The following is a 25,975-nucleotide window of genomic DNA, read 5'->3' on the forward strand; positions in this document are numbered from 1 at the left end:
GTCAGCCATATTGCAGTTAGGGTTGATGAAAATGGGACTAAGAAGTTACCAGCTCTGTACCTTAGCTGGATACCTCTTGTCATCCTCACTCTTACCCTCTGCTGCTCTCCAGAAGTTACATGGAGGTTTCTGTTGGCTGAATTGGTTTGATCACTCCATAATCTGGCTATCCAAGATGATCAGGCTTAAAAGCCGGACTTGCCTACTCTTTATTTTATAAAAGGGAGATTTTTTTATTTTGAATCTTTCCCAGCACTAGGCTAAGGAACATTGAAACAGTTGAAACTGAGTTGATCTTTAACATGGAATAATGACAAGCAATACAGAAGGGGTTGGAATGGTAACCTTCTGCTGTGACTTGGTAGCAGCTGGAACAATTCATCTGACTGTAGCCTAAGCAATAAATAGTGTCATACTTTGTTATGGCTACTTGACTTCTGGTTTTGGCCCTGAATGCAAACACTGTCATCTGGATTGCAATGTCTTTTCCTCTGTCTCCTGTATCTTGTACTGTAGCATATCTATCTGGGGTGGAATTTGGCACCAAATTGGGAACACCTGGATGTGAGTGCCCAGTGGAGATGTCCACCTGTGAGCTTCCCCAAAAGTAAATATGTACACCTAGTCATTTGAATAACTCCGTAGCTAAACTGGCTGTACTGAGTGGCTCTTACAGGAGCTTAATCAGCTGGAGCTGCCCTCTAAAGACTTGGCTCTGACAGTTGTGTTGTGATACATTTTAGCTAAAAGCCTGTAGACTCTAGTACACCTATGGTAAATGTAGTTGTACTTAGGCGCCCTAAGACTCCCGAGTCCAGAGTCGGGAGTTCAGAAGAAGCTTCAATTTTAAAATAAATGGACCATGCTTGACCATGACTTGACACCTTGACTGTTTTTGTTCCTATTACTGTATGTTATACTAGCTGTGGTTGCCATTGTGGTTGCTTTTTGTGTGAAAACAAAGTTAGACCATTTCAGGAAAATTGATCAATATCCTGATCATCATCAGTCCATACAGACATGCACTTGAAGATGGCAAGTTTTTTTTTAATCAACTTGTAATATTATCATGAATTAATTTAGTAATAATTATACAACTTACTGTTCTAACAATCCACTGTCTTATGTCTTTGCAAAATACACTTTAGAGGCCTGGTTTCTGTTTTTGACGACCTCAAGGTGGTTTGCTGTGCGTCTGGATGCCATCTGTGCCATTTTTGTTATAGTGGTTGCTTTTGGTTCCCTGCTTCTCGCCAACAGTAAGTACGGATGTTAGAAAAAGTTCACCCAGTAATTACCATGTATAGTATTGTCTAATTCTTTTTCACAGATTTCTGTTTCTAATTGTTTAAAGGCTGTAATTAAGTTAAATGTTTCTTTCTAGATCATGATCTCTTCCTCAGTCTAGGGCATTGGGGCTGTATCTGCTTTCCTGCAAATACATCTTCTGGACTGAGGCATGCATCTGTCATCATCCCCAAATGTGCAAACAAACCTGAAGATCTCTAGTCTTCACTTCTGAGATTCTGGCTTTCAGAGTGATAACAACAAATAAATCCTTTTCATTTTCCCCACCTTTGTCTATCTTTTTTGGGCCTACAGGGCTTTGCTTTTCATACTGAAACACCCATGGAGCTGCCTCTTAACAACTTCTTTCCTTTCTACACATGGTACAGTAGGTCAAAAGGCAAGCTAAAGTTTCTAGGGATGCTCTTCCCCTATCTTGGATCAGTGGAATAGGCCAGTTTCAGAAAGAAAATTGCCTCATAATAATACATTTTATGTTCACTGTCACTCATGAACTGTCATTAGAGCATGCATCATCCAGGATGTAATTGGGTTACATGTACTAGAATGAGATAGTAATCTAAAACATGAAGGAAGAAACAATTATCTTGGACATGAAAATTAATGCTAATTTGCTGGTTTTGTTTCTTTTCTTTTTTCTTTGGATAAGTTCTGTATATGCACGTGTGTTTTAAAATCTGAATGCCGTACTGCACAATACTGCAAATTTTGAGCTAGGTTTAATGTTAGTAGAATGCAAAAAGACAAGTCAAAACAAGGGTCCGGAATCTTTCCTTGCCTCTGGATAAGGAGTAGCTCTCTTGAAGTCAATAGGACTATGTTAGGATAAAGTTCAAGTAAGTCAGAGGACAATCATGCTTAGTATCAGGGCAGACAGAATCCATATATTTTGTGAGAGTAGACCCACTGAACACAGTAAATGCTTTTATAAAAAGGGGAAGAAATATTCTGCACTATTTTTATCTGATTGCTTACAAGAGTACAAAGTTGATGTGAGTGTTCGTAACTAATTTTGAAATCATTTTATGCTAATTTTTTGCTTAGGTTTAGGGGCTTATCTAATTCCCTTAGAAAAAAAGTGAAGAGTTAACTAGTGCTCAGCCAGATAGGCTATGTAAGTCTGGTCTTGAGACTGAACCTCAGATAAAATGCTAGGCCAAGGAGAATTGGGATTATCTTCTCAAATAGACGGTTTCCAAAATGTATGAAAGAAATGCAGCAAGTTGCCGTTCTGCCTGGAGCTGCTCATTGTACAGATAGCAAGTACTACGTAACCAAATAAAATTCTGTCTGTGATGCTTCCATCATATAAGGAACCTCATGAAAGTGAACTTTAATGGGATTTTGTGTAGTTACCAGTGTACCTATTTGAGTCTCTTTTTCCTCTCTTCTGCAGCTCTGAATGCGGGGCAGGTTGGTTTGGCACTATCCTATGCAATCACCCTCATGGGAACATTCCAGTGGGGTGTTAGACAAAGTGCTGAAGTTGAAAACCTGGTAATGTTTGTTTATTCCTTTTCTCCTGGTTACTTTTTGTCCTTGTGACACAAAGCTTAAGGATGAGATTCTTCTTATTTAACTTAGGGTAATTATATCTTAGCAGGCCGTTGAGGCGCTACTCTACAGCCCATAAAGAAAAATAGCTTATCTTAGGGCATAATTTGTCTGACTGATTTTGAATATTTTTCAAGAGGAATTGTGTCCGGGGACTGTCCTTCTCCATTCACAGTAAGGGAGGCTTTATAATCTCTCTTTACAGCAGAAAGAAGACTGTCTAGTTATAGTGTAGACAATTGCATTGCAACTTGCTAAAATTACAATAAATGAATTCCTCTCTATAAGGAAGATTTAATTTTTTTCATATTTGATATTCGTAATTTATTATTATTTATGATTGCAATTTAGAATTTATATTCCTCATGGCATTTTTAGAGTCTTGTGATTTTGTTGTAAAGGCTCGTATCTTCTTAATTTGTTCTAGGTTAACACATATTTGAAAGTATTTGTTTATATTCACCTGAGAAGGTTGTGTGTTTTCCAAATATATAACATAAAACACCTTCTACCAATTCACAATATTTACTAGCATTTTCTAGTTTGCCTGTTTACTTTCTAAAGTTAATATATAAGAAAAATAGACTGTGAAAAGAACATGCTTAGCATAAACCTGGGATTTTTTGTGTTGTGTTGACAACTGAAGGTTACTTTGAATTACAATTTGCTGTCCATAGTCTAGGAAATATGTGTAGTCCTTCTGTAGAAGTTACAAAACCATGTTTAATAACAAATAAAATTAATAATAATAACATAAGGGGTTTTTTTCTTTTGGCTAGCACGTTGCTTCTTCAGCACATTTTTCACACAGGAATAAACTAGTAGTGACAGACTTTGATGAGAAATGGGAAGAAAGCTTTCAATTTGTTTCATACCAGTTTGGAAGTTCTGGAAGTGTCTGTGGAACTGTCTTATATACCGAGTTGCTTTCTTGGAGGCTGTGATTCAGGAATACTTTGGAGGAGAAGGGCTTGCCATTCACTAAGCTGGCTTTGATGTGGAATGATGATCATTTTATAGAGCTATGATTAGCATCAACTTCTTTGACAAGAGGACATCTATCAAAAATCTCTTGTTATTAAGGGAGTCAAGAACGTTTTCTCTCTATTCTGTCATGAGCTGGTCAAGGGAAGTGATTGTCCCACTCTACTCTGTGCTAGTGCACCCTCGCCTTGAGTTCTGTGTGCAGTTTTGAGAACCACAATGCAAGAAAGATATAAAGCTGTTAGAGAGCATCCAAAGGAAACCTACAAATATGGTGAAGGGCCTTGAGGGGAAGCTGAGGTCACTTGGTCAGTTCAGCCAGAAGAGGAGACTGAGGGGAGACCTCATTGCAGTCTACAACTTTCCTTGAGGGAAGGAGGAGGGGCAGGCACTGATCTCTGTGACAGGACCTGAGAGAATGGCATGAAGCTGTGCCAGGGGAGGTTTAGGTTGGATATTAGAAAAAAATTCTTCAATGTGAGGGTGGTTGGGCACTGGAACAGGCTCTCCAGGGAAGTGATCATGGCACCAAGCCTGCCAGCTCAAAAAGTGTTTGGCCAATGCTCTCAGGAATTTAGATTTGTAATTAATCCCACTGATTAGAAATGAATGTTTATGTGTGGTTTTACGTATCATGGTAGATCTGGATCTGTAGTAGGACATGAGATACATTCTTTCCACTTCTTCAGTTTAATAAAGAGGGCATAGAATGGCACCAAATACTCTTATCTGTGATTAAAAGAAACATGGCGGAATAATTTGCGTTGAATCTATGTAGTCAAAATACATTTATATGTGTGCAATATCTGCTATATATGCAATAGGATGAAGTTCATGTATATATGTGTTCTTTCCTCCCGGTAGATGATATCAGTAGAACGAGTAATGGAATACACAGAACTTGAGAAAGAAGCTCCGTGGGAGACCAACAAACATCCTCCACCGGAATGGCCTAACCAAGGAATGATAGCATTTGAAAATGTTAACTTCACTTACAGTCTAGATGGACCTTTGGTCTTAAGACATTTGTCTGTTTTAATTAAACCAAGAGAAAAGGTATGTATATGGCCGTCTTCAGATATTCACAGAAATTAAGCAAAGATGGTAAATTGACAGGAAGCTGTGTGCTAGAAATACATTATAAAATACGTGGATGTTTGGAAAATAGTAAGTGTTCTTTTAAAAAATAAGTTTTAGTCATATTTAATAACAGAAGTTAGAGCCTATTTATTTCCTGTAAGTGTAGCATAAATGAATCCAGGAGCATGGTGTTTCCGTCTGTTAAAACAAGGGATTAAACGTATCTGATAATTTTCTAAAAAAATCTGGGATTCTTCAGAAAGTGACAGACTTTGAAAATATCGGCTGAGCCCAAAATATTTGTTCAAATCCAAAGCAAATGGAGCTGCATTAGGAAATTTGGGATTCGGTAAATACCTTTGGAACAAACAGACAAGGTGAGCAAAACCAATTGAAAATAAGGAATGTACCTGCCCTTACACTGAGCCCCAAAATGGAAGAGAGAAGAAATACAAATCAGTTGCATAACTTTAGAAGTTGGAATTTTATTTCAGTTCCTTTCAGCTACCAATCTAATTAACTACTGCCATTAATTAGATTGGTAGCCAAAAGAAACATAGAAATAAAACTCTTCCTCCTCTGCAAATTTGACTCTTCCTCCCCAATTTTGATGCTATTCCAGTTGAAAGAGTGCTGCAGGGAAGGTCTCCCCCACAGACAACATTAAATTAGAGCCCTGCAGTGTTAATTTGTGCTTTGCTACATTTCAAATGCACGTGTACTTTTTGATTAGGATGTCTTCCCTAGGAGACTGGTTCAACTCTGGCCTCATTTCCCTGGCCTCATTTGTAACATGCATTTCCATTCACAACCAACCCTGTTTCTTTCCTCAAGTGGACCTGTTAATAACATGCATGTTACAAAAATTCAGCCCAGCCTTGCTGCATGGAGTTGATCTCCTGAAATAATGTAGGAGTTAAAAATGGTATCTGAGAAGAGCCATATGGGTCGTCTTCTTAGCTGTTATATGTTATTCCAATGTAATAGCAGACAAAAAGTTTTACGTTTCTTAGAGAGAGGCAGAAATAAAATAAAAAATGGAAGCAAGGGATATTAGCAATGTATGACTCAGTCCTTGGTGGAGGCAGGAGAGGGAGGGATGACAGGGGATATTTATTTTTGCTGAGCAGTTATGCTGTGGTTTTGTCATCCTGAGGTGAATTTGCCCAGCTTGAAACTATAGCCAAGACCTTTGTGTTGTTTTCTGTGATGTTTTGCACAATACTGTAGTAGACTACCACCGTATAAATCTCGCAAGCATCTATCCTTATATTGGTTTTAATTATGGAGAAGCATCTTTTTCACAACCAGATTTACAGATCTGCTAGAAATTCTTCCCATGCTCCTGTCAGTGAGAGCTCTTATGCCTATTCAGGCCCCCAGCTTATAGAGAATTCTGACAGGTGCAATGCTACTGGCATGATGAATGAATTTTAGCTTCTGCTGTGCTTGTAGTTTTTCTTGTTGGCATCCCAGTGCCCAGCTTGGGACGCTGTAGGTACAGCAGGAATGAAGAAGGTGATTGCTAGCAGATCACTCATGGGTTAAGGTCTCTTTTGATCTTCTTGTGTCAGCATTCAGCATTTCCCTACAGTGAAAGCAGGCTAGGAAGGACTCTCTGTTTTAACCATCTTTGCTAATGTAGTGTAGTCTGACAGAGAAAGACCAGTGAGAAGCAGAGCTGTGCCATCAGCTGGCAGTGATTAACCTCTTTTGCTACTATAGCTGCAGCTGGAGAAGGTCAGCATGTGTAACATTGGGTTTTAAACACTACTGTCTTTGTTTAAGGGTGCTTATTGGCTAATATACTGTTAAATGTACCTTTTCCTGACAGATCCTAATTCTGTGGGCTACATGAAAAAGTTAGGAGGGTGAGGGTCTAAATTTACAGCATGGCAGCTGTTCACGTAAATACTCTCACAGCATAGCACGAAAGGGAGGTTGCCTGAGGGGCAATGACGACATGGGCATTTTCAATGGAGTAGCTGACGTGCTGTAAATCTCACTTTTTTTTTTGCAGCTCTAGTTTGAAGTATGGGTGACACTTGAGTAATGATGAGCCCAGCATAGCAGGTGTACTCCTGTGCATGCACATGGCTTATATCAGGCAACAAAATCCTGGCCATGTGATTCCTGCTAAGTGGGTGGGACTTCCACTTGCAGACTGTCGCTGCGTTTGCACTGGCTGTGAACATGGGCCTCTGAAGAATAAAATGTTTTTAAAAAAATAAATGTGTATACCAAGAGCTGTTTCAAATTCATGTCAATTTTCAGCAGCCTGTAGTCAGTTGGACCAAAGATACAAATACATTCTTCTAAACGCTGAAGAGCATAGCCCTTTCATTTGATGCCAAACTGAAAGTGGGATTTTGACAATATGCAGAGCAGCTGCATTTTTATTTTAAGTATCAGTGTATTTTTTATGGTTTTTTTCTTTATATCCTTAATACAATACTTTATCTCACTGACATTTGCAAAGAAACAATTGAACTTTTGTTTTCACAACTCTGTGTTCTTCATTCAGCATTTTCTTTCTGAGCTGCAGTTTATCTGTTCAGAACTATTTTTCTATTGTTTCACTGATATAAGTTAGAATACTAGACATTTTATCATTTATTGTAACAGATTTGCTTAAATCAGTCTGTTTCTTTAATAATAAGCACTGTAGAAATGTTAATTAGTTTATATACAATAGTAAAATAACGAATAGCTGGCTGAAATTGTTGACTCGGAAGATAGAAGTAGAAAATGCGTTTTAGATTATGCGGCATAAGTTGCTCCTAGAAGTATACTTTTTTAGTATCTTGTGTATTTTTTATCAAATGTAGGCACTGCTGTTTTGTCTGAACTTAAGTGTCTCTGACTGTTCAAAAGTTTCTCCTTGCCCTTTGATGCAGTTTCCTGTGCTTAATTTCATTTCAGCAGTCATTGCTGCATACATCTGAGTCTCAGGCAATGGGTAATTGCCCTCTGATGTCTGTATGTATACTCATGAAGGTTTTCATGTTTCTTCCTCCTTTTTGCACCCCAATCACTTTGCCAGGCCATATTATACATGTTTAATCATCATAAATCCTTCTTCATCAAATCAGTATCTCCAACCCATATTAACTTTAAGTTGCTTTGCTCTGAACTCTTTCCAGTGTGTTGATTTCTTTCTGGAAATATAGCAATTATAACAGAATGCAGGAAATACCAAATTCTACCAGATCAGATCTGTGTAGAGGGTTAAACCCATTATCTTCCCTGATACAACTGATTACTGTACATTGTTTGCTCTAAGAATCCTTTACCAAAGACATTGTTAAAAAAAAAGAAGAAATATTTGCAGGTCTTAGCCCCTTGTCATTAAAGTTATCAATCTCATATTTTGCATTGTTTCTTTTTTCTGAAAGCTTTGATTTTTTTCAGATTACATATGTCTTCCAGTTTTTCTTTGGGAACAAATAGAAACCTGTATCTCTGTGATGTTATTATTCACTATTTCTCTTGTTTGGAAAGGAATTTCAGCTTGCTCACATGGCCTTGTAGTTTCAACACATGTTGAAGATTTAAGAAGTATGAATATGGTTTATAATCCTGCTACTTTAAAGTACTTCACCTTAACCACGCTAACCAAGATCAGTCTCAATTATTTAAATTGGGAATACATTTTTCCCAGAGTGCTTTATGGGAGTCCTTTTTTGGGTTGAGAAGTAGATGCATGCCTGAAATGATTTGCCTAACATCACCTAGCAAATCAGGTTTAGTATAAAAATCAGCAGCCTTGAACACATTACTATGCATTGAGCCACTTTATCTTGTTTACACAACAAGACACCACACATTAAGGGAAAATCTTTCACCTTTGAATATGATCCAAGAGATTGTTGTGTATCCACATGTCACCTGAATCCAAACTGATTTAGGGGAGAGAGGGTTTTTCCTCTTGAAAGAATGTTAATTATGAAAAAGTTTTATTTGGTGCTTGTTCTACTCTAAATCCTGTGATGTTGTTAAAATGTTGCTTGACATATTAATTTATCCTGAAAAGCTCACAGTTTAATTGTACAGGCTTGGCTTGCTCTGTAGGTTGGAATAGTGGGAAGAACTGGAGCTGGGAAAAGCTCTCTGATAGCAGCCCTCTTTCGCTTGGCGGAACCTGAAGGAAGGATTTGGATTGATAAGTACTTGACATCAGAGCTAGGACTCCATGACTTGCGGAAGAAAATTTCAATTATACCTCAGGTAAGAGAGTGACTTGGTCTGCTGTAAACATTTTCAGTCTAATACCGTAGTATTTAAAGTGCTTTGCTGGGATATGTTTCCCCTGCATCCCTTTATGCAGTAGACATAAAAACTATAGCGAGGCATTATTTTAAGATAAATAGAATCAATTTTGGGGACTGGAGCATTTTCTTTCTAGTTTTGTACCCTGTCTGTTCATCTGAAATACCTGTGTGTAGGGTGTTTGCAGTATGCTGTCCTCCTATAGTCTGGGAAAGGCAGAGAAATCTGACAAGTCTATACAAATCTTCAGCAGTCCTCTGAAGTCACTTGAGAAGTCACTTGAACCTTTCACAGCAATTCCTGCCTGATGCATTGCCTGAAGCTTCCTTAGTAAGGAACTCTGAAGGACCACTTTCATCTCTGTAGTCAAACCAGTACAAACTGACTGATGCTATATCTAGAAAGAGCAAATGTGCCACCTAGAAGTGAGCTGTCAGCTTTTGCGTTATTGGGAGAAAGTTGGACAGGAGAAGACTGGGGGAACAGACAAAAGAGTGGGTCATTATGACCCATAAACAGAAACTTGCTGAATTTTAGAAGCTGAATGCAGGAAAGGCTGCAGTACAGGAGTAAAAACCAGCTAAGACCATGTTGGGAATAGCCTCGTCTCTCATGCTGGTGTAGAAGAAAGGATCTTCAAAGAAGTCCAGAAGGTCACAGGTCTTCTCTTTATGGTCTTACTTTCAAATCAGTCATTGAATCAGAGATGGGTTATGTATAACCTTAAAACATCGGAAGGCAAAGTCTGTGCAGGTTACTGTTTCGTGAGGGCTCTGGTCTCTGTGATCGTTTGCTGTCCACTGGAGAGGGAGGAAGAGGGAAAAACTCACATGCTGCAAATGTGAAGTCATGTTTTTGAAAAATAATTCATTTGGTCTGTTCTGTCAGGTAGACTGAACAGTAGGCTGGAAACCAGAGGAATTTTTTTGCCATGTTCAGCGTTATTTCTCAGATCTTTGTGTCTTACTATGGAAGCTGTATTTAAGAGTCCTTACACCAACTTTATGTCTGAAGCTGTGCTAGCTCGTTTTCAGGATGGCATTTAGAATGTTATTTTCTTTAAATTGAGAATCTAATACAAATTATAATGAACAGTGGTTCTACGCCTCTCTTGATTACCTTCCTTTCGCTGCCCCACCCCCCAAGAATAAGGGTCAAAGCAAAGAAACACATATGCTATTTTAAAATTAAATAAATTAAAAAATAGGTGCTTGCACAGTAATTATGTTGTTGCCTAATGTTGCAGGATGTCTTTCGTTTGTGCATGCTGAAGGCTTATTTACTGCACACTGGAAGTGCTCACTGGAACTAGTCATCTTTTGTATGTAAAGAGCAGTTTACATAGATTTAAGTTCTTTTGTTTGTTTTTTTGTGTGAAGTGTTCCTTTCTTCTGAAAGCAGATGATCATCAGTTCATTCGAGGTCTACAGCTTTTTGAAAGCCTTGCCCTTAGCTATTGTGGGTGATTTTTATGTTTTGAAGAATTCAACTAAATTTGAACAAAATAGGGTACTGAGAGAGGAAAACTGCAGGTCAAATACAGTTTCTACGTGTCAAGTGATATAGATGCTCAAAGTTCACTGCATTTGATTATACATGAGGGGTTTTTTCATGCACAGGTCTGTTGGCATAGTTTTAAAACTCTTTTAATCCAGTGGAATTCTGTAATTTTTATCAAGGTTTATATCATAGTCCCAAAAGGTTTTAGGTGTCCTAAGGCTAGCAAGTGGCATTTGTTTTCAATGTAAGGGCAGACTTGTTTCTACTAAAATTGTGCAAAACTATGAAGTGGTGGTAGTAAGAAGAGGAGAAGGGTTTGGAATAAGGTTTCTACTATAGTAAACTGAGCGATAGGCATTGTCTTGTACTGTGTTAATAGTTAATAGTGCCAATAATAAAAATAGCAGTGTAACATCAGGTAGTTGTTTTCCTGCAGATATTTTCATAATTATGTGGGAAGCTAAGAAACCAGAGGGAGAGATGCTTATTAGAATTGCAACATAAAACATGCTAAACAGAACCATTCCTAGAGAGTGATGAGGCAAGACTGAAGTTTTCTTGTGTGTAAGTTTAAATACCTACCTGGAGAAATAAAAATGTGCTTAGGCTTCTAATTGCTTGCTTGGATGGAGCTGTGTAAAGGTTGTGTTTGTAAATCTTTTCTATGCAAATGTTGTCTGCCTCTCTGACTGCAAGCATTTTTACAACAATTATTTACAGGTTTGTCTTATTACTTTCTTCTCATAAACCAGGCTGTTTTAAATAATAATCTGTGTCAGAAGTGATAATTAAAAAATATCCTTATCTTCTGTTGCAGTGCATGTCTGTTGTTAGGACTTCTATAGTAGTTATGAACACTTTATAGATTCAGCTCTCATTTTGCCAACCTATAAAAATGGTTTGAAAAGGAAAATAAATGTAACAATACCTTCAAAACACACCAAATGGTGTATTAAAATGTGCATTATTAAACAAATTATTTTCTAGATGTTTTTGAAGAAAACTTTTTTTAACCTGGTAATATTTTGTTTTAATTCCTTTTGTTCATTCAACAGGTTTTTAGTGATATGTTGCTATTGCAGCAGATACTTCCAAATAATTGGCATGTTACATCAAGAAGTGTATATATTCTTTGACATTGCTTGTGGCATGTTCTGTCTTTGTTAATTCTTTTATAGCACTCAAATGATTTAGAAATGAAGAGACAATAAAAGGGTTAAGGTCTGAATTCTGTTCTGATTTGCTGCAGGCCTTTGGAGTGGGCATCCCTAGGGTTAGATTGGGCGTAAATCACGACAGAGGTTAATCTCTGAGTAGGCTGAAATTATCCAGTGTAAGTTAGACTTTATTTCTTAGTGGAGGAAAAAAAAAAAGAAAATGTTTTGCCTAAAATGTCTCCAGTTTAGAGAAGGCTGACAACATGATGAATGGTCTCCATTTTTGATTAGCACTGTTACGGTTTTTGACTTGTTGTCTTTATGTGTGGTGTTAAGATGAGTTTAGCCCTAAAGTCATGTCACTGCATGACTCAGGTCTGGCAACTCATATTGCTTAAGGAGTTCTGAACCAAAAGTTATCTTCTCACTTCTTAAATACTACATTTTTCAGTGTAAATTAATTTGTGACAGTTTGATTAATCATCTGTTATTGATTTGACCGGGAACTGAAGTAGAACAAAACTTGCTTCGACCACAGGTAAACCCATATTGGTACCTGAGTGGGAGAAGGTACTGATTTGACTCCCTGGTGTATTTTGAGTGAGAGCTTTGCCCAGCAGTGCTCCAGTTCTAAGTAAGTTTGTTTTGATGCTGTGGCAATATAGATTAACTTCAGTGGGTATAGATTTTAAATGGTGAAAGCTGCTCCTCATAGCCCTAATGGTAAAATGGAAGGGCTTTTATGGCATGAAATAAAAAAAGAAAAAAACCACACAAAAAAACCACCCCCAAAAAAAACAAGCAAAAAGCAACCAAACAAAAAAACTCCACAAAAAACCCAAAACACAGCCAAATAGAGAAGGAAAACCAGAAAGTCATTGCGAGCTCTTTGATTCATCTTTGGTTTACGTACTTCAAAAACAGGTTTTCAAAACTGCCCAAATGTAATTTAGGAGTGTGAGCTCATTTACAGTACTAGCTGTTGGTTTTCGTTAACAATACCAGAGGAATAGCAGTGATTTCATGTAAGTATATATATAGCTTGTGGCATCAGGACAGTGGCATGTAAATGCCCGTTTAAGTACTGACATAACTGTGTACAGCCATTTACAAACAGACCTGTCCTGTTTGGTAAATTATCTTCATACAGAGTAGTTGCGCATTTACCTCCCCCCATATCTCCCTTAAGCACGCTATTGTAAAATACATTTTTGCATTTCAAAAATGATAGCTGCTTGTTGTGTATTCCGTGCTATTGTTGATATAGGTTAGCTCTGATTATCATTAAATTACCTATTGCATTATAAACCCTGTATTTATAATGGAATGCTCATTTTCCTGGGTTTTAGGAGCCTGTTTTATTCACTGGAACTATGAGGAAAAACTTAGATCCTTTCAATGAATACACTGATGAAGAGCTGTGGAATGCCTTGGAAGAGGTAACTTAATAAATCTAATTATGTACATCTGATATTTACAATCCAAATAACAGCAACATTACAGTGCTTGCGTGTGTTAGGTTTTAGATGTTTTCATCAAGTTTGATAAGGGTATATAGCTGTTGGTGGAAAAAGGTACACTGTTGTATGTGCATTTGTATATGTGTGTGTTTGTGCGTGTGTGCGTAGACAGGTATATTGTTATATGAGTCTTTTGTGAAAAAATTATCCTTTGGGATGATGCTTTGGTTATATTTTGATTCATATCTTAGTTTTAATGAACATTAATAGATTCTTAACAATGTGCTTTAATGTTTTTAGAATTCTAATAACTGACACACTGTGTAATCCAACTTGGCGCTTGCTCATTTTGTGTCAGAATATAAAAGGCAAACCTTGCATACTTACTGTTGTGTCATCAGATTCACAATAGGTGATTTAAAAGGGAGTTACTCATCCTACAATATGTTGACATGTCAACAGGTGCAACTGAAGGAGGTTGTGGAAGATCTACCTAATAAAATGGAGACGCAGCTGGCAGAATCTGGGTCTAATTTTAGTGTTGGTCAGAGACAGCTGGTGTGTCTTGCCAGAGCAGTTCTAAAAAAAAATCGTATTCTTATCATCGATGAAGCAACAGCAAATGTGGACCCAAGGTAAAACCAAAATCTGTCATGTTAAAGTGAGCTGGATTTTCTTCTAATATGTTCACCTGTACTTGTATTACATGTAGTTTGTATTGCTGTTTTTAGGTTTTTAATGATACCATCATATTTGTCTATTAAAAGTGTGGCCATTGAGCTTTGGTTGTGGAGCAGATGCTATAAACTAAGTGCTGAAAATATCCCTAATTTCAGTGCCTTCTCTAGAATAGGGAAATTAATATTCAAAGTTCATTTGTCCTGCAGCCATAGATTAGAAGACAAGAATGTTCTTGGAAATGCATCTCTGTAACTTCAGAATAGCCATGAAACAAGTTTCTGGAAGAAATGTCTGTTGGAAGTAAATAACTAAAAAGTAATTAATTAATCTCAAACTCCCCAAACCCCCTAAAACTAGAAGGGTGAAAAATGGCTAAGCAAAACTGGATGGATACTTCTGGTTGTGAGATGCTGTCCTTTCAGATGGCCCAGATGTTGGAGATAAAATAGGGGCAGGGGTAGAAGATAAGCTGTCTTAAACACCACAGGAATTGCAGAACAGATTTGGAGATGTTTAAATCTATAGGAGGGACTAATTTGTCATTCGTTATTTTGTCTTGTATAACTCAGGCCAGCAGAATTTTCCTGAATTCATTCCTGTTTGAACTAGAGTGTACTTCTAGAAGAACATCCAACCTCAATAGAAAAAAATTCAATGACAACCCTTGTTAAATTGTTCCAATAGCTAAGTACCCCCACTGTTAATTTTTGAAACATTTGAAACGCTGATGGAAATATTTTGGAAACAATACTGCAAACGTACTGCATCAATTAGTCTGAGCTGAATATATAGTTCCAACAAACTATGGCTTGAGGGAGAACTCAAAGTCCAAGGAGGACAATAACACAGCAAGTCCCTCAAACAGATGCATTAAGGATTTTGTATGTCATCTGGGCGTGACTCATTTTTATAACATCTTCTTGGGGGAGAAGTGGTGCCACTAGGGTAGCTTTGCAGTTCAGCTGACAGTGTATTTCTAAAACCTTCCCAGAGGTTCTCTTTTTTTTCTTTTCTTTTTCTTTTTTACTTTTTTTACTATTAGTTTATTTTTGGCTGAGCTCTGATAGATTAACTCTCTGATTAATCATAGTTGCGGAAATTTAATACCGTCTTACTCACCCTCCCTATTTAGGCATCTCACATGTGTGTTCTCAACTTGCACTATGCATTTAATTGATCTTGATTAATGTGTACTGCAATATATATTATAATAAGGTAAATGTTTGTTTGTATCAACTCTAAGCATAACAATACAAATAATATCTTGGAACTTCTTCTTTGAATTCAGTTTGCATTACAGTCATTATTACCTTTTCCTTAATGTGTTGGTATAATTAGAGCCAGGCATTTTTTAGCTGTGCAATCTGATAGGACCATCATCAGGAAATGCTGATGTGGGTTGCTTAACTGAGCAGTTAAGGGAGGCATTTTTGGCATGTAAGGAAAACCTCCTCCTCTTCTGATGCACAACCCCCATACCTGGCACCCTTGTCTCTAGACTGGCGGCAAGCAGACATCATATCAGGCACCTGAGATAGGAAACCATGGGGAGCTGCTGCTGGCTCTGGAGATATTGTGTCTTTTTTTGTTTGCTTTTCTGGCTCTTGATCTTTTTGCCTCAGCTACTGCTGCCACCATGTCCCTTCTGCAGCTCCACCTGGAAGCACGTGTGAGAAGGCAGGGTTTAGGAGTGGGAAGAGGAGAAGGAAGGTGATGTGAGGCAGTGGATGGGACAGCAGGGTGAGAGAGAGGTGGGCACTTTACCCCCCAGGGCTGAGAGTACTCCCCACTGTGTTTCTCCAGCTCAGCTAGGCCATTCTTATCTGCTGCTGGGAGTGAAGGGAAGGAATTTGGAGTTCATCCTTCTCCCTCCTTCTTACATGTTCCAGATCCCATATATACCCATATTATCCGCCTTGCTCCTCATAGCTACCACTTGCTCTGCATGCTGCAGGGGTGTCAGCACTTTTGTGAGGGGGAGGAGGAGCTTACCATAGAGAAGGTTGCCCTAAGTCAGACTACTTGAATGTTTTATGTGATGACTGACAGACATAAAATTTGATTTTGTCTTCTTGGTCCATTCTCACTCTGAAGAATAGGGTCATTTTAAAGCAGTTGTTCTGGAATATTGCATAAGATCTGGAGTGAAAATGCTGAAAATCTTTCTGTAGTCGCTTTGGTGATACACTAAAACAAGATCTTTAGTAACTGAGACTTCTTTAAAATACTGACTTTGTTTAACTTACTGAGCTTTCTGCTCACTGACTGCAGTATTATGCATTAACTTGTATTTTTGCTGCTTACAGAGGACAAAACTCTTTGGGACCAGACCACTGCCACGTTTTTACATTGTTTGTTCATTGAGTCTGGTAAAAACAGACATTGCACATAGTTCAGTTCATTAGCCAACTTAACCTTGTAAAGTTTAAGCTTTTATTACATCTAACTGCTATCTGTAACTCTTTCTCTTTTGGAGAAATTATCTGAAGTCACTCACGAGTTGTGTAGTGTGAGATACGTTTCCAGGACAATCCACGGGAGAATATTAGGCAGAAGATAATGACTTATCCAGTGTTCTTTCAGCAGCTTGGTTGCTTCTCATTTAGATCATATTTATTCTTGCTCTTTAGATAGTTTTCTTTTTACACAGTCAACTAATTCAGGTTACACCAGATCTTGGGTTGCTGTGAAACGTGGTGTTAGATCCTCAACCTGTGGTGCCTGTGGGAAGCTATACCACCATTTTGTGCTTTCTTATGGTGTACTGTTCCTTGCAATAGGGAGTGTCGTGGTTCCCATTTTTATATAATCAGATTAGGGTTGAGCTTTTGTCATCCAGCAGCCCTGGTTTTGGTATTTGGGTTGCATCTTTGGTTTTTAATGTGCCTGAAAGATGATGGGGTTTGATCTACTTAGATGGGTGATGAAATCACTTAACATTTGCCTGGCCACTTGCTCAGTGTGGGCAGGCACCACAAAGAGTCCATTTATGCCCTGAAAAAGGAACAGAAATTATGCTTCCTTTGGTACTTATCTAGCTCTTGTTGGTATATGATATAGTCTCTACTCTGTCAGCACATAATTCTGTATACAGATGCTTTTCTTGCTCTTGTAGATTTTCATGCCTTTCCCATCTTCTTGCCGAGATTGTCTTGGAGCTTACTAATGGTGCTTCTGCCTGCTGTCCCAAAAACTATGCTCCAAGATCTACCATGAGCCTTAGAGAGGATCTAGCCAAGTGCTAGTCAGCAGACACATCTGCATGAGATTTCATACGATGACATTTGAAGATGGAGCTATTAAGTCTGTTTCTGTTTACTTTGTAGTCTCATATTAGAACATTTGTCACACTCACAATATGGCCAGCAGTTTCTTAGTAGTGATAAGCTTATATTCAAGAAATATCTGTTTAAGATAATAGTTTGATAGTATCTATCTAAGAATGAGAAATGGTTTTTTGTTGTAAATGTAGGAAGAGGTAGTGCTTTAAAGAATACATGTAATACAAGGAGATAGAATAAATTAATGCAGAGGACAGGGATGTTCAAGGCTGTTCAAGGCATTCTCAGAAAATAGTAGGAATAACCTGAGTTACAAATAATTTTGATCCCTTTAAAAAGTTGTTTTCAAAACTCTGAGCAAGCTGTGATTCTGTGTGCTGTGTAGTAGCTCTGCAGGAAACTTCACCTTGAGCTTGACTATAAGGAAAGAAAAAGGCCTCTTTTGCACAATTCTAGCGAGTATTAAACCTTTTGTTTCTATTTTGCTATGTTAACTGTTGCAGAGAACACATCCTGCTGTCTTTATAAGGTTCTTCCATAGTGAGTGTTTCCATGTATGCCCCTGTTTTTTTTTCTTCTTTTGAAGGTAAGAGTAGTCAGGTAATTGAAGCGTTGCTGAGAAGACAGCAAAAAAACATACATGCATTAACATGGGGGTGAAAGCACTGCTATTGCTGTGATGTGGAACATGATGAACGACTTCCTTTTTAAGGAGATAACACACAGAACTAAAGAGCCTGGGTCTATCCTGACTTCTCCTCCCGTCTCTTTCCCTGATTGCGTACTGGCCTTGGTTCAAAAGGAGTTGAGGAACACTTGCTTAGCGCCTTTTTCTTTAGCTTCTTTTAGGAAGTAGGAGCAGAAGGACCAAGCCTTCTCAGATTGTGACCCAGAACAAGCTCATGACAGAACTTAAATGTTTCTGTCCCCAGATGAAGATAGCAGTCAGCATACATGGGAATTCTTACTAAACTGTTTGTATCTTCCTCCTCTCTGATGATTCGTCCTGTCATCGGCAAGGATCTATCTATTCCTTTGTCATGCCGATCGCTTCTACTAAGTTTGTAACAGAAGGTACATTTAGTCCTTCAGAGCATGAGCTCCTATTCCTCTCAGTCATCCTGTTCTTCCAAAGTTGTCTGTCCACTTTTTATTGCAGGTGCCTCTTGACATGGTGACATCAAAACAATTATTTTTGTGTAGTTCATGAAGTGATACCAAATATTTATTATGTGCAGACAGATTCAATGTGGAGCGCTACTTCTGTCTAAAAAAATAATACTTAAGAGGAAGACATGCTGCATGAATATTTTATTTATTTTATTTTATTTTCCTATTTTTAACAATATGAAGAATTAAGGCTTTACAAGCAACTGGTTGCAGCCAACAGGTCTGCCTAAGTATACTAGTTTATCCAGATACCTCCTTTGTCCTGTTCTAACTGTATCTGCAGCATTTTATTATTCTTCAGTCATATGTAAAAGAACAAATTCATGTTTTAATAGAAATCCTGGAAATGAGTCCCATGCCTTCAAGTGCCTGACTTTTGTAGGCTGGAGATTCCTTAGTCCAACTAACCCCAGTATATTTTGAGTTCTTTGTGGCATCCTTCCATCTTGGATTGGAATTTTGGTTTCTGTACCTTTTTCTCCATTGCTGCTACTCATTAGGGTTTTTTGAAGGCTGATGGGAAATATGTGAGTATTCATATGGCCTGGCTTTGTGCCCAGGTTGGGAGCCAAGGCTACCTATGCAGTATGGGCTGTCAGGTGCCTCTAGAGGGCATTCATCACCTGATGGCTGCCTAATTCAGGTTCTCTGACTCACCTTCCAGCCATGCCTCTCCCCTTTCACTGATAAAGAGAGGACTGTCATGTCTACAGGACTAGAGACATTAACACCTGACTGGTGTGCTCTAAGTTAGGTGGTGTCAATGCTTCTCTAATACAGTTAGTTAATTGAATAAGCTCCAGTTCTTTTGCCTTAATGCTTATTTATACAGCTTAAGAGTATCTTAGTGTATTAAGTATCTTTCCGTATAATTTTATTTCCTTTTCACTTTCTCAGCTTTACTTATGGCAGGTATCACTTCAGCCCTGTACTTGTGTCTATGTTTTAGCTTTGTTTGTATTCTTTATGAGTCTTATGTATCCTTCTGGTATCCTTTTCTTAGGTGGTTAATTCATATAGTAGGCTTGAGACTCTTAACTTGAAATCTTTTATCCCTTTCCTTGGGTTGTGTGTTCCAGTTAACTTTTAATTTACAGAGTATGCCAAGTTTTCTTTTTGCTGTATTCAAGTTCTTGAGCTATTCCAGTCCTAGTTTAGTTTACCAGCCCTCTCCTTTAATTAATCCTCTTTTGCAGTTGAAATCAAGAACCTTAGTTCTAGGCTGTCTTGTGTTTGTTCTTCAGTTGATTTGCAATGAAGGTTATTTACTTTCACCAACTTTTCTTCACTGCTTGCACAAACTAAAGCTCCAAAGAGAATAACAAATTTTTTGGTGTAGAAATCTTTAGGACTATCTGAATCTACAGAATTTTCCTCTTTCTGTATTCAAAGCCTGGGAAATTAGTCTTCTGAAATGAAGCCTACTGCTTTACTTGCAAGAAGAAACTCCTTCCTCATAAAGCATTAGATGATAGATTTTTGGAGTATGTTTATGATAACCTCCAAGTCATCTAATATAACAAGAGGAAGAGGCACTGTAATAACTGTTAGTGTATTTCCTGCTATACAGTCATGTTTGATAAAGTCATAAAACCTGCCTGCCATTCAGTTATCCATGCAAATATCTTATTCTTGTCTGCATTGCTCTTGGTGTGTTTCAGAACAGATGAGTTCATTCAAAAGACGATCCGTGAAACCTTTGCTCACTGCACAGTGCTGACCATTGCACACCGCTTGAACACCATTATTGACAGTGATAGGATTATGGTAAGACAGTTAACCGCTTAATTTTTTTTTCTTTCCTGAAGAAGAATAATGTTATTGACTCTTTTCTTCCTAATTTTGATACAAAAGTAGGTAGGGGTTTAAGTCATCCTTTAGGCTTATCCTAGTTAACCTAGTTATCCTCGTTGCTGTGATTAGCAAGTCACAAAACTCTAGACATAATGACCTGAAAAGACTTCTTACATTCTCTGGCTTTCCAACCCACAAGACATGAACCCATTGCAGGTGAGGTGCAGCAGCAGAATAAATAAACTCTGCCTGTACTAGGAGCCTGCGAAGACACACCCAAGAGGTTCTGGACAGAGTCAGCTGGATTCGGCCAGGCTTATTAATTCAGTCTCGGTGGGCTGAGGATGGCAGTGACAATAGTTGCTGTGGGATGTGTGAGGAGGAAGTGGTGCGGGTTCTGGGGCAGGAGACATGGAGGTAAGGAGACAGCAGCTACCCTGGGGCAAAGGTAGTGATGGGAGAAGTGGAACTAGACTGGTGAGGTAATGAACATGGCCAGCTTTCTAAAGCAAGGTTCAAACAGAAAAGGTGAAGCACTACCAATTCAGCAGCCTCTGCCATCTTTGTTCCAAACAGACCAGTGATATACTCGTATCTACCATCTTGTCTGCCCCACAGTGTGTTGCACACACATAGAAATTAGGAAATACTTGCTGATTATTTTCATAAAGGCAATGGTGTTTCCTAGGCTCTCAGGAAATCAGGCTCATTTATGTCATTGAAATGATGTGCAGCCTGAAGTTTTACCATTTTCTGTAATAAGAACATGAGCCCTTTGCAAGTATTTTCTTCACAACTAGTCAGTGAAGTAACTGACATAGTGGGCAAACTGTGTTCATAAGTGGAACTCAGATTTAGCTGGCCTTCAAGCAGAAATTACCTTTCCACCTCCTGGTGGTAACTTTAAAAAAATACCCTCTTCAGCTTTTGTTTTATGAAAGTGAAGCATGTTAAATCTTTCCATGTTTTTTTTTTTTTTACTGGCTGCTCAAAAGATTTTAAAATCTTTGATAAGAGTTACAATGGTTCTCTGAAGTACACAAAATGAAACAATTGCATCTGCTGAGCTGAGTGGTATTCTGAGGAGTAGAATAGATTGTGAGCTGAGTGATTATAGTTTACTTACAAAGAGAGAAACCAGCAGAACTGCCGTAAGTAATCATATAATTGCAAGCATTTAACATATAATAAATAAATATTTTCTTCACTGGTGAATGCCTCCCTACAGGTTTAATGGATATGTTGGTGTTTTCTACAACTAACGTGAACAAAAGATTTGTGAGGAAACAACTGTGACCTAATTAATAGCTGTATGTGTTTGTTAGCTGTCCAAAGGGGTTTCTGTGGGTTTTGGTTCATTAGCCACCATTAACATGTTATATGCAAAATGCTCTTTCCATGAAGATATTTTCCTAGTTTAACCTTTATTATCATGAAGTTGCAATGAAAACTAGATGTTTTATTTACAATTTTTTGCCAAAAATCATTGGAGCAAAGCATAGAAATTCCCCTTTTCTCCAAACTTCTCAGGATAATTGCCAGCTACATAGCTACTCTACTGCATTTTTAGAGTCTGTACATTATTCTTACCCTTATGTTGTTTCAGTTTAGCCACTCTTAAGATTTTTAGTTTCCTATTTGTCTAACAGTCTTTTTTTAATGCCTTTGGTCTCTTTAGAGTATTAAGAAACAGATTGGCAAGAAGATATGTCTTTGAGTCTGCAAACAGTAAACATTTTTCATCTCTTTACTTTGCTGCATATTGATCTTCTTACAGATTTCTGTAATTTCTTGAGAGAGGAGGTTGAGAAGCATAGGATAGAAAAAAGGGGAAAACTGACGTGACTTCGTAACAAACCTGTTTTCTTGACATGCTTAGTTAGTGATTCTGTTTATGGACAAATCAGAAATATGATCGCATATTTAGAATGATCAGAGTTATGGCAGGTGTGCTTTTGTTACACTTTAATTACTTGGTTTACTCAGGCATGTAACTTCTAATGAGGATATAGCAGAATTTTGGAAAAATAACATGTTAAAAATGCCAGGAAAAAGAATATTCCTCTAGAAGAGTAACTATTAATTAATGAGAGTTATTCACAATAAAAACAGCATTCATGGAAAATTAATCATTTACTTCAATATCACAAAAATCGAGAAGACTCAACTAAAGAAAGCTTTCAGTATGTTATATAATTTGGTTAGTCAATAATGTGTTTTAGTAATTCACAAATTTAACTTGCTACAGATTCTTTTTTAAGAGTCAGAAATGCACAAACAAAGTGCATTGTTATTCCATTACCTGGTATTATTAAAAATCCTGGTTTTGTTTCTCCTTTAACTGAGACCTCTAGGTACTATGATGCCTTCATTTATAAGGCATCCCAAATCTTTGTGATAAGTTTTAGAGAATGGAGGAGAAAGAACAAAGATAGACCCTAGCAGTCAGAATATTAACCACTGTCTTTTGACAAATAATGAGTAAAGTTATTTTGAAACAAATTTTGAGCAGACTTGTTCAACACTTAATTCGATCACAAAAGTCCCAGCCCATTCCTGAACAAGTATACATAACCTAGGGCTTCGCTCCCTTCCCTCTGAATCAGACTGAAAAGAACCTCCTGCTCAAAGCAGGGTCAGCACTAATTTCAGATCAGGTTGCTCAGGGCTTTTTCCATTTGGGTCTTGAAAACCTTGAAAAGTGGAAATTCCACAGTCTCTCTGAGCAACCTGCCCCATCTGCCATGAAATCTTTTTTTTCTTATATCCAGTGAAAGCCTCCCTTTCATTTATGGCAGTTGTTTCTTGTTTTCCCACTCATTAAAGAGCCTGCTTCTGTCTTCTCAGTAACTTCTTTGTAGCAATGGGAAGGTTGCTGCTAAATCCCCCGAAACTATCAGTTCCCCAGGGCGAACATGCCCTGCTCCATCAGCTTCTCCTCACAGGTCAAGTGCTCCAGTACACTGGACACCCTGGTAACCCTATTTCAAACTTGCTCGAATTTGCCTTCCTCTTTCTTGTACTGAGGGTCACCATGTTCCAGATTTGAGCTGATGAGCACTGAATAAAGCAGTTCCCTTGGTTTGCACTCTTGTTGACACCCATGGCACACTGCTTGACTCCTGTTCAGCTTACTGAACACCAGGACACCACCTCCTTTTCAGCACAGCTGATGCCCAGGCAGTTACTTGCCAGCTGGTACTGATGCAAGAAGCTGATCCATTCCAGATTCAGGACTTTACATTTGTCATTCTTGAGTGTCATGAAGTTCATGCTCACTTATTCCTTTTGCCTGTCTAGACCTTAATAGCTCTGAATATCAGCCTTGTCTTGAGTGTGTTGACTGCAGTCTCCAGCCTGGTGTTGTCCACAAGGTTTTGATTTAATTCAGTTTAATTGCTGGTTAAAGTGGAACTTTCAGAAAAAACCTGTATGCCCTTAGGGTTAATCCAAACATTAAAAAAAAAATAAAATAAAAAAAAATTGAGAACAGAAAATAATTTTGTGAAAGTCATGAGAAAATGTCAAGTTGGATGAGTATGGAAATAGGAACTGAACGTGAACTGTTGCATGTCTGCTCACACCCACCATAATAACCGGTTCTATTTTAGAAGAGAAGAAAAGCCTACTGGAAGAGGGTAAAAAGGAAGAACAGAATCTATTTTATACAACTGTAGACAAATCTGGCCTCAGGAGTTGTTTTAATTCTCGTTTGTTCCATTCCCAAAACCATACCTTAGCTTTCATAATCCAGGTCACGCCTTAAGAGTATTTCCATTATATCTGTCTTAGTGATAAACACATTTTATCAGAACTTCAAATGCTTAAAATCATTGAGGGAAGAGCTGTATTGTGTAATGTGATACTCTCTAACCCAATCACCTCGATGAGTAATACTACATTGCACTTGCATAGGACCTTTCATCTGGAAATTGTAACACTCTTTATAAACATTAATTAATTAAACTTCAAACACCTGGGTGAGATAGGGAACTATCCATACAATCTTTGGAACCAAAGTTGGAAAGACTTGTTAAGTCAGACCATCAAATAATACTACCATAAAATTATAATCCAGTGGTTTTCAAGCTCCTTTTTTTTTCCCTCTGTGCTGCTCCAGCATATAATAGGACACTTTCTCATTCCTTTTTCTTCATTACTTTGAGAAACCAAGTTGCAACTCCTTCCATCAGGTGCTAGCAGTACCTTTGGCACAGCAGGCACTCTGCTCCCTGGCAGAAGGGGAGGATAGGATAAATGCTGCAGTTACCTCTTCCATGATGGCAACTCCTGGCAGAAGCTCAGCTCAGGCTTGATTCATTGGCCCCTCACTCCAGGTTGCTTCCCCACCACCACAACAGCTGCTTGCCTGTCCTGTACTCACTCACCCTCTGTAGAGGGCAAGGACATTTTATGTAAATTGCATCTGCACCCTGGGGCACCTAAGAGACACCACTCCCAAGAATTCCAGTGGGATCTCATAAAATCCCTGTCACCAGTTCCTCCCTCTCCTCTCTGCTTCCTTCTCCAGGTTGAGAAATACTTTTCAGAAACTGTTTTTACAGAGGAGAAAACAGAAGCATATGGAAAGTGAGTCTCACCCAGGGACGTAGTGGTTCAATAGCAAATAAGGTATATGCATCTGCCAAGAACCTTATGCAGTTGTTTACTGTATATGCTATGCTGTGGCATCTCTAGAGGAAAGCCACAGAGTAGTCAAAACTTGTGCATTTTCCAATGACAAATATATTTCTCCATAGAGAGTTTTCATATCAGTGCAATACTTCTTTGAAATGGAAACTCTATATGCAAGCAGAACTTGATCTAGTAATTAAAAACTGTCATTCAAATAGGAAGTTTCTGATGAGAGAATCATGGGAAGAGATTTGATTTATTTATGGGAAAACCTGTTGTGGTTACATCCTGAAATGACTAATATTCAGGCTAACAATACTGTGTACTTCACTGCCAGACCTGAGTTGGTTTTTTGGTCAATAGGAAATGACTTCCCACATCTTTATGGTAAACCTCCCTTGTTCAGTTATTCTCATTTTTCTGATGTTGCGTTTACCGTGGTGGAACATCTGGGTCTCATAAATCAGGCACCATGTTTTGTGCATCTGTCCTGCTCATACCTTCATGAGAGCTTTTGCTGCAGTGGACCAACTTCAGATGGAGATGTGGAGAATGTAGGAAAGTAGTGGTGGTACATTTAAATTAATAATACTGAGTTAAAGTCACAAATGCTGTGGTCTGTTGACTCTTCCTTTGGTGTGTTTTTTTTCCCCACTTATTTAAATATCACTGTGGGATAATGAATCTGTTTTACAGTAAATCTTGATATTCATTTTAGGGGGGATTACAAAAGTCACAAGATACAGAAACATACAATCCTAGTTGTAGAACAGTTCTTTGTGAAAACTGCGTGTGCTCCATTAGTGTTGACTCTCTCATTTTAAGTATGTATGTATGGGACTGCTTCATTGGTGGAGAGCTACCCACTGTCAGATAGAGGCCCTCAAGTGCTCAAGATGTCTAAGAGAGTTGAATTGGTGAGACTGTAAATATTCTTGAAGCCTGGGACCATAGAACATGAAACTTTATGAAAACAAGAAATAATTAGGACTACATTTAGAACTTCTCTTCAGTCTTTCAAAATTCTAAAGCAGGACAACTGCAAGGGTATAAAATGGGTTTGGTTTGTTTGGGGTTTTTTTGTTCTGTAACACAAAGCCAA

At 38.1% G+C, this 25,975-nt stretch overlaps 1 protein-coding gene across 6 annotated transcripts in view; it reads left to right on the forward strand.

Moving 5' to 3' along the window:
- The window catches only part of ABCC4 (ATP binding cassette subfamily C member 4), a 147,020-nt gene that overhangs the window by 103,477 nt on the left and 17,568 nt on the right, over nt 1-25,975 (forward strand). For 4 of the 6 annotated variants that reach the window (XM_051780581.1, XM_051780582.1, XM_051780583.1 and 1 more), the window contains 7 exons: nt 1,149-1,259; nt 2,705-2,805; nt 4,711-4,902; nt 8,998-9,153; nt 13,202-13,291; nt 13,775-13,947; nt 20,106-20,211. In XM_051780581.1, coding sequence (XP_051636541.1) covers nt 1,149-1,259; nt 2,705-2,805; nt 4,711-4,902; nt 8,998-9,153; nt 13,202-13,291; nt 13,775-13,947; nt 20,106-20,211 — 929 coding nt within the window. Of the gene's footprint in view, nt 1-1,148; nt 1,260-2,704; nt 2,806-4,710; nt 4,903-8,997; nt 9,154-13,201; nt 13,292-13,774; nt 13,948-20,105; nt 20,212-25,975 lie in introns of those variants that run through there. The other 2 variants (XR_007903380.1, XR_007903379.1) reach the window with 2 other exon arrangements.

This window comes from Manacus candei, unplaced genomic scaffold (assembly GCF_025592945.1).
Source record: "Manacus candei isolate 608988 ecotype Guabito, Panama unplaced genomic scaffold, ASM2559294v1 h1tg000014l, whole genome shotgun sequence".
Lineage (NCBI taxonomy): Eukaryota > Metazoa > Chordata > Aves > Passeriformes > Pipridae > Manacus > Manacus candei.